Source organism: Helianthus annuus, chromosome 3 (genome assembly GCF_002127325.2).
Source record: "Helianthus annuus cultivar XRQ/B chromosome 3, HanXRQr2.0-SUNRISE, whole genome shotgun sequence".
Lineage (NCBI taxonomy): Eukaryota > Viridiplantae > Streptophyta > Magnoliopsida > Asterales > Asteraceae > Helianthus > Helianthus annuus.
Window position 1 is genome coordinate 141,466,063 of NC_035435.2, and position 11,386 is coordinate 141,477,448.

The 11,386-nt window shown below is 38.5% G+C and overlaps 1 protein-coding gene across 2 annotated transcripts; it reads left to right on the top strand.

Annotated features, from left to right (window-relative positions):
• The first annotated feature begins 6,599 nt into the window (after window positions 1-6,599).
• On the top strand, window positions 6,600-10,248 carry LOC110929788 (myb family transcription factor APL). 2 transcript variants are annotated; one of them, XM_022172964.2, is made up of 7 exons: window positions 6,600-7,057; window positions 7,193-7,269; window positions 7,392-7,458; window positions 7,556-7,625; window positions 7,706-7,748; window positions 8,476-8,863; window positions 9,615-10,248. In XM_022172964.2, exons 1-7 carry the CDS (start codon window positions 6,805-6,807, stop codon window positions 10,013-10,015), a joined length of 1,299 nt encoding a protein of 432 aa, XP_022028656.1. In that variant the 5' UTR covers window positions 6,600-6,804; the 3' UTR covers window positions 10,016-10,248. The 2 variants fall into 2 exon arrangements, with proteins under 2 accessions (XP_022028656.1, XP_022028657.1); XM_022172965.2 differs by having other exon boundaries at window positions 9,610-10,198.
• The last annotated feature ends 1,138 nt before the right edge of the window (window positions 10,249-11,386 follow it).

The following is an 11,386-nucleotide window of genomic DNA, read 5'->3' on the forward strand; positions in this document are numbered from 1 at the left end:
CATACCCTCCTCTAATAGATTTAACGTCGTATAGAAGCTTCATGTCGCCTGTCATGTGCCTGGATGCCCCACTATCAACAATCCAATGACTACTGATAGTTCCTCCTGAAGCACCCTGCACATGAACTCAAATGAATTAGTTGGAGATGGGGACCCAAGCCATTGTGGTCTTGGGTCTTCCATTTTCATCAATGACAATAACTTCTTGTCTTTGATGGTTGGTGAATTGTGATGGTCCCCCTGATTCAACAACCGTTTTTGGTTTCCAAGTCTGTTTGGTTTCACCAGTGTTTTTCTTCAAAATTTTAACTTCTTGATGATTTGAAGTTTTAGAATTGCCTGGTTTTACAACAACAGATTGTTTTTGAACCACATCGGTTTTAATCGCTTTTTCAATCTTTTTGACCTGTTGGCGTTTCTGTTTCTTTTCCCTTTCTTTTACAAGGCGGGGATCTTGTTTTGTGGAAACAGTTGGCTTACGGTCAGTTTTGCCACGGGGATCATCAACCTTTCCTTTTTGTTTATGAAGATATGGACAATTACGAATAATATGTCCAATGGTTCCACACTCAAAACATGATCTTCGTTCAACAAACCCCGAAGAATCATGTGATCGTATAGCCGATGATGTTGAACTTTGTGAACCCGAGGTACTAGGTTTTGAACTGCTTGGTTCATTTCTTTTCTCAACAATAGCTTTCTTGACAAAATCTAAGTTAGATTGATTTTCAAACTTTTCAATTTTGTCTGTTCCCGTCGATTTCACAAAGTTAACATTCTTCTTCTTCTTTTGGTTCGGCTTCTTGTTAGCTTGAGCCGGTGTTTTACCTTTGGGTTTGGTGTGATTTTGCTGTGTTGGCACTGTTACCAAATTGTTTTCGAATTTCAGCCTTTGGAATAGGAGGACACTGTGTAACTGTAACTTTAGGTCCTGCCTTTCCCAAGAACTTACTCGTCGAATTCTCAAAGACTTTGCAAATTAAGGATTGATTAACATTCTTAATGGGAAAATCTTTGTCTGAGTAAATTTTATCATCACCAACTAGAGTGTACAGCAAATTCACACTCTCCGGCTCTTCTGCAGATGAAGACTCAGTTGCAACAGTCTTAGCGGGTTGAACAGGGGGATCACATAGAATGTGATTCTCAAGAGGTATGTCCTCATTTTTGGCTACCGCATCAGACTTTGCTGAGACAGTATCATCAGATTCATCATCAGACGAATCAGCATCCTCAATCACAACTGGAGGATCTTGATTCTGTTCAGCACTCACAAATGTATCTGCTGACACATCTGAATCTGAGGATACTTCCTTTTGGTATCCGAGTCCTGCAGCAAACTCCTTAACATCTAGAGGCACAGAAGGTTCAAAGAATACCCTGTCCTCTTCATCAGGCATGGCGTCATAATTATGTCTCACTGGTGGTGGACACTTCTTGTAGCCTATGCATGTGACATCTCTCTTTTCCTTCTGAACATCAATGATGTGATCTAACACATAGCTAGAGCTCAAATAACTGTCTAGCTTGAGTTGGATCGCATCACTTTCAGTTTTCACACAAGCCATCTCTTTTTGCATTGTTTCAAGACGAGAGATATACAAATTAATGTCCGTCTGTTTTCTTGAAACCATTTTAGTCAGTTCAGTTTTATCCTTCTTTAATGTTTCAATTACTGACTTAAATTCTTTTTCATGGTTTTCATAAAACATGTTGGCTTCTGTGCATTTAGAGAGGTCCACAGTCAACTTCTGATTGTGGATGAATGTCACATCATATTTCTCTTGCAAAGCCTCATGCTTGCTTTGCAAGTCACACCAATCAGCACTCAAGGAACTATGTTTGTCTTGCAAGTCAAACAAACTAGCTTGTAAAGCATCATGTTTGGCTTGCAACTCAGACATGTTTCCTTCCAAATCAGCACACCTAGCATGCAATCTATCACATTCATCACAGTTAATAGCAGTGGGTTCATCGACACATACCTGACTTGATGAACCGTCGACATTAGCCATAAAGGCTGAATGGAGAGAAGACGAAGAGTAAGCAGCCTGATCCACCAGAATAGATCTTCTTTGAGTTTCTGCTACAGCTTCCCCCAAGAGTTCATCAATGTCAATATCATCCGAAACATTAGATGTCTCACCCACATGATCATCACCAGAATTGGATGATTCTTCATCAACGCTCCTACTGTATCCAGAAGAGTCTTCATCTTCAGACGATTCACCACCACTGGCAGAAGATTCTCCACCACTGGTGTGAACTAGCTCCTTCACAATCTGAGCAAAACATGCTGTTCCATCAGGAGCATCACCACCCAACTGGATTGACCAGTCACAACCTTCATCCACCTGAACTGCAAGTGCTCGGTTGGTTTGGTTGTTGACAGGCACCAATGTACGATCATTGTTTCTGTTCTGCTGGTTGCCTTGGTTTCTGAAGGGGTTTTGATTCCCGTGCTGGGCTGGCTTTGTGCACTCCCTTTTGAAGTGGCCCCGTTCACCACAGTTGAAGCACTTTACAGCTTGCTTATCGAACCCATACTTGGTGTCTCGCTTGCTTTCCAAGCTGGTTCTGCCAGTACTTTCCATCCAATCCTTTGCTCTTCTCACTGCACTCGCAAAGGCCCACTTGATGTCCATCAAGTCCATCTCTTCCTTATCAATCTGCCTGTAATCTTCTTGTGTCAGATTAATGTTTCCAATCTGACCTTCTATCAACCCACAGTACGCGCTCACTACAGTGTTAAGCAGCTCCATGTGTTCCTTAGCTACTTCTACACTGATTTTAGAGAAACTTGACGTGTCGAGCTGTACTGTACTTGACTTTGATTGTTGACCTGCAGCAGATGATGTTCCTCCATAACACGCATATTGAGGTTGTTGAGCAGGAGGAGGAGGAGGTGGTTGTATTGGATTTCCATACAGATCTGTGGTTGGAGGCGGCTTTACAGGAACTTGCACTGGATTGCCATACATATCCGTGCTTGTGACAAACGCCGTTTGAAGTGGAGCATGTGAACCGGCTTTTGCTGATGAAGAAGTGGAGGTGCCATAATACATCTCTGGATTCTGTGGCACTGCAACTCTCTTTGCCTTCAACGTTTCTTCCTGATCCTTGTTCTCCAGAAGCTGCACGAAATCGTTGATATTTGTAGTTTTCAACGTTCCGTTGTACTTCAAGATTTCCAGGAAGTTATTCCATTTAGGAGGCAATGCATCGGCAAATTTCTTTACCACCTCTGTTGGAGTCGTTGTGACTTCAAAGTTGTTCAGCTCAGTAAGTAGGTGATAGAAACGGCTTGTCATATCTCCCGAGGACTCCTTATCCATACATGTGAAGCCATCAAATTCTTTCTTCAGTAGATCTCGTCGTAGTTGACGTGTGGCTTCATTACCTACTCCTCTTGTCTTCAATGCGTCCCACAGCTTCTTCGTAGTCTTGAAACTGACGAACTGATGATAAATATCCTTGCTCAGTGCTTGAGTGAGAATCGCGTATGCTTTCTTTTCTAAGTCATACGTCTTCTTTTGATCATCAGGAAGATCGGCAAATGTAGCTGTCGAAGAAGCAGCAACCTCGATAGTTTGATCGAATTCTGTAGTGAACCGCAACCACAACTCTGTATTTTGACCAAGAATGTATGTATGGAAACGATCAACCCATCCCGGATATTCATTAAGATGCATCAACTTTGGAGGCCTGTTCAAACTTCCGGTTTCACTTTCGCTTAGTAGAAGACTTTGAATACTCGGAGTTTGATTTGAAACAAACGCCCATTGACCAGCTGGAGTGGCATTTGTTTGTGAGGATGTAGATACTGGAGATTCGGCCCATGATGGAGATTGACTGGTATTCATGTATTTTCCACTGTCTGGAGCCGGATTTCCCCACCAACTCGGATTCATCTTTAACAAGAAAAATAAATTCTATGTCCAAGTCTCGAAGGATGATGAGCACCCGAAAGATCACTCCCAGTCGAAGGACCCTGGTCGAAGGATCTGAAATCACAGAAACTTGTTAACAACAAACTGACCACAATCGAAAGATCAACTATTGTTCGAAGGATCAACAGTACTCGAAAGATTACTGTTGAGTCTCGAACAATGATTTCGAAAGATTCAAGAGCTCGAAGGATTCTCCTTTGAAAGATCCTTATCTTTCGAGCTAAATCCCTATCTTTCGGACACTTGTCTTTCGATTAGATTCCTTTCTCGAAGGATATGATTCAGACTTCGAAGGATGGCTCGAAGGATAACAATCTTTCGAGCCTTCCTTGATCGACAGTTGTCGAAGGATAGTCTTTCGATGTCGAAAGATATCTTTCGAGAGGTTCTGACACACTGGCACAAAGTGATGGGTTGGTGGAAAGGTGACAGGTTGGTAGGTCAACTTTCGGCAAAAGGAGGTAAGGTCTGACACAGATTTCTACCAACTTTGAAAAGACCTGAAAGTTTACCAAATATGGACAATCTTATCCACACAGTCCGGTGACCGGAATAATTACCGGAGTATGCCGGAAATCACCAAAACACCCAAAAACAAGTTTTTAAGTTACCCAACCCCACTTTAAACACTCCCGGTTAGTTTAGTCACGTTTTTACTCAAAGAAAAATGCAAGAAACCAAGTAAAAACAGGTGCAAAACCAAGTGTTTCAACACACCAAAACTTGTAAAAACCCGGTTTTAAACAAGGTAAAGAGCCAAGCTCTGATACCACTTGTGGGTCCCTTTCCGGTGGATGACGAACCTAAACCTTGTTATACAAACCTACTAGCGAGTGCGGAATCCAAGCTAGCAAGCAAACCGAGTTAGTAGCAAGTAGAGAAACAAACACACAAGTTCACCGATTAACACAACTTGTATTAATGCAATGAGGGTTCGGTTACAAGCTCAATGTTTACAGAAATGTTCTATAAACTCTCAAAGTGTGTGTGTGAGTTCCGGACAGAATGCTCTCAAAGCTCTCTATCTCTCGAATGTGCAAATGGCAGAACTGACTCACACATACACTGCATGGGTATATATACCCAGACACAGCAGGTCTGCTCGAAGGATCCGATAGATGGTCCGAAGGATCATCTATCGATCACAACATGTTCGAAAGATGAACATTGACCTCGAAGGATGATCCTTCGAGGTCTAATATTCGAAGCATATCTTTCGATGAGGTCGAAGGATCCACATTATCCTTCGACCTCTTATCCTTCGACACAGACAAACATCTTTCAACTTATTGGCCAAGTCAAACTAGGAGGATAGTTGACTTGGTCAACTTACAGACTATCAAGGACATCGTTTACATCTTGACCGAATACAGACAAAGTACAGACACAAGTGCACCAACAAAAACCCTTATTATGACATACACTACAAGAAATGTCATTCTTAATGGCGACATTAGGATTGTCGCCGCTATAGCCTTCAAATCCGGATGCCTAAAAGTGGATGGATCTTAGTCGTTGATAAGGGAATGGATCCAACTAGCAGGGTTTTATCATACAAATATCAATAGCGGCAACAACATCAATGGCGACATGACGTCACTATTGTCCATGCCAAAATAAACCCAGCCAAGTAGTTTTATGTTTATGACTTAAATTGTACCAAAACTAGAATGATCGATGATATTTGTGTTTTTGTAGTTTATATGTTTATTTAGTTTTTGTGTCACAAAACTGGAAATTAACAGGAGTTATGAATTTGAACAAAACTAGAAAATATTGGAAATATAAAAAAAAAAAAAAAAACTGGAAAACCGGAAAAAAGGCATTAGCAACGACATTACCACCGTATCCACAAAGAGTATTAGCAGCGAGAGCATCAGCATTCACAATGACTTTTTGGTGGTGATATGTGTCACTTGCCCTTTAAGCATTGGCGACGACGGGGCAGTTTTTGGGCATTAGCGACGAGGCTATAGCAACGACCTCTTAGCGGCGATATGTCGCCACTATTGACTTTAGCGGTGATTCTTACGGGTAATTTGTCACAGATAAATACCTCATTACAATTAAGTTCGGTTACTTAGTATTAACATGACTTCTTTTTACTTTTTCTAAAGTCGATATACTATGATTACATATGAAAGTCCATTTATAAGTATCAATGGGGCTCCATTACAATAGAACCCTAACTTTTAGTACGGACAAGACATTATTACATTCTTTTAAAAATTATCATAATTACATGTTAAAGAGAGATTAATTATTATAGCAACATGCCCTACTTATGCGTACGACACCAAGTTTTAGATTTTATAAAATAAATACACTATAACCTGAATAAACTCCTTTCTTTAAATTGAGTTGTATTTAATTAAAAAAACATGCATTCAAATTTGTGGTAGTGTATCAGTTCATTTTATGGGCAAAATTAGTGTGTGCCATATATTAGTTATTTAAATATTAAAGAATTTTTCATTTCACTACAAGTAAAACCAAAACTCTATTTTGAAATGAAGTTAGCTTAATTCGGATCCTATGTGGTGTATATATGTACACATACAAACAAAGATTCTCTCCTTTTTATTCTTTGTTCTTTATTTCCTTCTTTTTTATGTAAGTAGTGATGGTTACTCATTTCGTAATTAATTAATGTTAACAAAGTTAGCTTCTTCTTGAGGCTATTTTTACACAATCAATATTAATTTAGGCCCAAAAAAGGGTTTCCCATCTTTAAAAGACGAACCGTATTCTTCTTCCCCTATTTGCATATCGCATTTGTTCTTCTTGAATCTCTCTTGAACACACACAGATCTAGAGAGATCAAGAAACAAAGAAAGAAAGAAAGAAAGAAAGAATGTTCCATTCCAAGAAAGCAGCTGCCGGCTCAACAACTGCTATGAATTCACTTCACCATAATCATCACCACCATCATGAAAGGTCCAACATGTGCGGTGTTGGTGGTAATAACCATAGCACCGCTGGTACTGGCACCATACAAGGCGACTCGGGTCTTGTCCTCACCACTGACCCCAAACCGCGGCTCAGGTGGACCGTAGAGCTCCATGAGCGCTTTGTTGATGCTGTTGCTCAGCTTGGAGGACCTGACAGTATGCAAACTTTGTTGATTCTCTTTACTTTCATATCATATGTATAGTAGTAGCAAGCATGTTTAACTTGTGTGTGCGTAGGCACGCGTGTTGATTATTATTTGATGTTGATTGCATATATCTGTAAATTTGTAGAGGCAACTCCAAAGACAATCATGAGAGTCATGGGTGTAAAGGGGCTCACACTTTACCATCTCAAGAGTCATCTTCAGGTATATATTTCAAAGTTTCTGTATCAAAGTTTACACCTTTTGTGTATGTACGTACTTAGATATATAACTAACTTAACGGTTACTACTCTCTTTTTCTTGATTTCAATTGGTTTTTGAAATAGAAATTCAGGCTGGGAAAGCAACCTCACAAAGAGTTTAATGATCACTCCATAAAAGACAGCGAAAGAGGTGAGTTCTACAGTAATAATAATAACAAAAAAAAAATTAAAAAACATTCGTTGAATACATGTTGAACTTGTCTTAATGGAATGAATAACGATCGCAGCATCTGCTCTAGAACTTCAAAGAAACAGTGGTGCATCCTCTTCTCGAATAATGGGCCGGAGTATGACCGAGTAAGTAAACATTTTATGTGTTGATTACAACCTCTATATGGTTTTTGATCATCCTAATGTCTAAAGTATGTTGTTTTTAGGATGCAAGTTGAGGTTGAGAGAAGACTTCATGAACAATTAGAGGTAAATTACAAAAGACTAAAATAATATGAGAACAAATAAAACAAACCTAAACAGTTTTCTACAGTGATTCATATTTTTAAAATTTAATACCTTTCATGTATATAAAACCATCAAACTAATATTCTGTATTTATTTTTACTTTTTTAGTTATATACAATTTAATACCTTTCATGTATATAAAACGTGTCCCAGTGGCCAGCCTCACCCACCTCTTTCCAGAGGACTCCGGTTCGAATCCTGGCAGACGCAAGTACTCTAGGGTGTTCGCTCCGGTGGGTAGTAACCGCCAGGCAACTATGGGGCTAAGCTAGCTTGTGGAGTGGGATCACTCCAGCGGTTGGGAGGACCGTGCAATATACCCCCCCCCCCCCCAACCATCAAACTAATATTCTGTATTTATTTTTAGTTATATACCAATATAATCAACACATGTATAAGTTAACTTATACATGATCACATATGTAGATTATATCCATAATTAAAAGAACAATCAAACTAAAATTCTTCATATATTTTTCTTTTTAGTTTAAGGAGAGATGAGTGAGGAACATTAAACATTAACATTTTCTTTCATTTTAAATTCTAAGATTGGAAAAATAAATGGTTCATATATTGTTTTGCGTATACTAGTATGCATAGATCTATTCCCTGTATATATATATTCTTATTTCTCTTATATATTAACTATAAAACTTTCTGATTGATGCCTTGATGGTGTTATTTTCAGGTACAAAGGCATCTGCAGTTAAAGATAGAGGCACAAGGAAAATACATGACAACAATACTGGAGAAAGCTTGTCAAATCCTAGCTGGAGACCAAAGCATGGCTGCTGCAGGTTACAATAATAATGGCAACAAAGTGGTTGGAACTGCTGGTGCAGCTGGCATTGGAATGAACATGAATATGAACATGAATATCAGTTCAAGCACCGGCATTACTAGTCATCTTGAACAAGCCCCACCGGGCCATAGAGGTAGCATCATGCTTTTTCCAGGTGATCATGCGCCATCAACTCTTAAAGACTTTGGGTCTCTTAATAACTTCCCATCTTTTCAAGACCTTAACCTTTATGGCACTTCTCAGTCACCGTCGCCGCCGGCCATAGCAGCAGCAGGTGGTGCTATTCTTCATCACTAGTTTATGTGCTTATTGTGTTTTGATACATCACATGATTAGTTTTAGAGTGTTCATAATCTTTTTTATTCAAACTATGATTATTATTTGTAAGGCATATAATCACTTTTCACAACATACACCACTTTAATAGGTGTTTGGGACTGTTTAAGAAAACTGCTTACCTTTCTAAAATAAGTAGTTTTTGAATAAGTAACATGCAACTATTTATCAAAACAACTTCATTTACAAAAAATAAAATGAAATAACCCGTTTAAATAAACAGTCCCTGAGATATACTAATTATATGTTGTATCAAAACAAAATAATCAAATAATCAATTTTAACAAACACCCCAATACATAGAGAATATTTTTTTTAATCTTTAGGTGGTTTAGAGATGTTTTCTTGGTTTTTAGTCAAATTTTGAAACTTGAATTAATTCTAGGTGATCTAGTCGTACTAGAGGATGTGAATACTGTTTATGAGGATCCGCTAGTTCAACTAGCTAGCGGATGTGATATATTTCCATAGTTCGTGATGAGTTGCAACATAAACACTATTCACATCCGCTAGTTCAACTAACGGATCCTTATAAACACTTTTTATATCCACTAGTTCAAGTAGGTATCACCTAGAATTAAAACATAACAACTTATCCAGACTACCTAAAGATAAAAAGATATTCTATTTTGAGACAAATATAGATAGTTCGATTAAGCTTTAACTCATATGAATGGAATATAGCACAGGTACTGGTGCGGCCCGAAAGAGCCCCTTAATGTGGTCAGATGATGAACTCCACCTCCAAGATGATCATCAACAACAACAGGAGCATAATCATATAGGGGTACTATCTAACAACAGTTCGGAAGGTGGAGGGGGAGATGGGTGTGATCTTGATTCAACTGTCCCCAGCCATATTTTTGAAACAAGTCCATTAACTTTAGCAAGTAGTCACAATGTTGATCACATTCATCATCATCATCTTGGTTTAGGGCCGATGGATCATAACAAGCCGAAGTTGGAAAGAACATCTCCAAGAAGACCACCATTGTCATCAAATAGTTCTATGGATAACATGAGGGCCACCCTCTCTACTAACAGTAATTCCAATATGTCTCCACAAGGAAGAAGCTCTTCCTTTGGCTAGCTAGCTCATACCTATACCTGCTACATATATAAATTTGCATGAATGCTAGATTATATTCTATTTACAATTTATAAACTTACATATATAATTGTTAGTTAATAACTTATATCTATTGCTAGTTTTAGCTTGTACTTCTACCTAATGAAAGCCATAAGAATGAATGTAAAGAACTTGTTGTTTTCATACGCATGTATGCTGTATTTTTGGTAATTTGAATCGTTTAGTTTGTTGTACTCCAACAATATTAGCTTCTAAATGAATGCAAAGATCAAGTTTCAGTACTTCATTCGCTTCAGAGAGGCTTCGATGGACGAGCAAAACTTGAAACAATTTGTATAGTTAGTCGGTATGCATGATAAGCTGGAAATAAATATGGAGAGAAAGAAGAGAATATTATATAAAGTTTTGTATCTTTTAACATGTGATCAAAGACTTTGTTTATACAAGCTTGGTGATGATCTAAATATCGATAACTAAATCCTATCAATTACTTGGCTCCATGATCATAATTGTTATTACAGTTGTGTTTGAGTTGTTTCATCAACATTCCCCCTCAAGTTGGTAGTGTGATTCCACATACCTAACTAGCTAATGCAATGGTAAAATAAAATCCACAAGCATCCTTGGTTAATACATTAGCCTACTAATCTTCAAATCAAGCAAATGATGTTGCCCAGAATGATATTTGATCTCTAGAACGTAAATGATAAAACTAAACTTTCATATAACTTGAATTTAAATAAAATGATAGTGTTTACAATGAATGAATCTATCCCTATTTATCGTTTCTAATAGATGCGAGTGATAGACGTATCTCCTCGCTAACGGGTGCGTCTCTTTATCTTGTGGATGAGGATGAATATGAAGAGGTGTGTCTCTAGAATCAAAAGTCGCGCCCCTTCCTTCTTCCTTGCAGCCATCGATCCAAAGGGTGTGTCCAAAGAGACATGTCTTTTCCTTTAGGGGTGTTGGTTGCAATCTTCTGATTTGACACCTTTGGTCCCCGAACTTCATAACTACCTTCTAAACTAGTTTATACTAACACATAATCAACCCTTATACTTTAGGATGTGTAGAGATTAGTGATTTCATTCACCCCCTAATCACGAACATCCTTAAGTTGTTGTAAATCTTGAACTCCGAGCAGTTCTCGCATTGCAGCAAACTTGACCCTTGCTAGTGCCTTTGTTAGTATGTCTGCCTGTTGTAGTTCTCCACTGATGTGTTCCACATTGATGTGTTTGTTCTCTACGCATTCTCTTATGAAAAGATAACGTGTATCAATGTGCTTACTTCTTCCATGAAAGACTGGATTTCTCATGAGTGCTATTGCAGAAACATTATCCACCCTTAGTGTTATCTTCTCTTCCT

Coding starts and splice junctions, on each gene's coding strand:
- LOC110929788 (XM_022172964.2), top strand. CDS start 6,805: ATGTTCCATTCCAAGAAAGCAGCTGCCGGCTCAACAACTGCTATGAAT. Junction 7,459..7,555: donor CATAAAAGACAGCGAAAGAG/GTGAGTTCTACA, acceptor TAACGATCGCAG/CATCTGCTCTAGAACTTCAA. Junction 7,749..8,475: donor GACTTCATGAACAATTAGAG/GTAAATTACAAA, acceptor TGTTATTTTCAG/GTACAAAGGCATCTGCAGTT.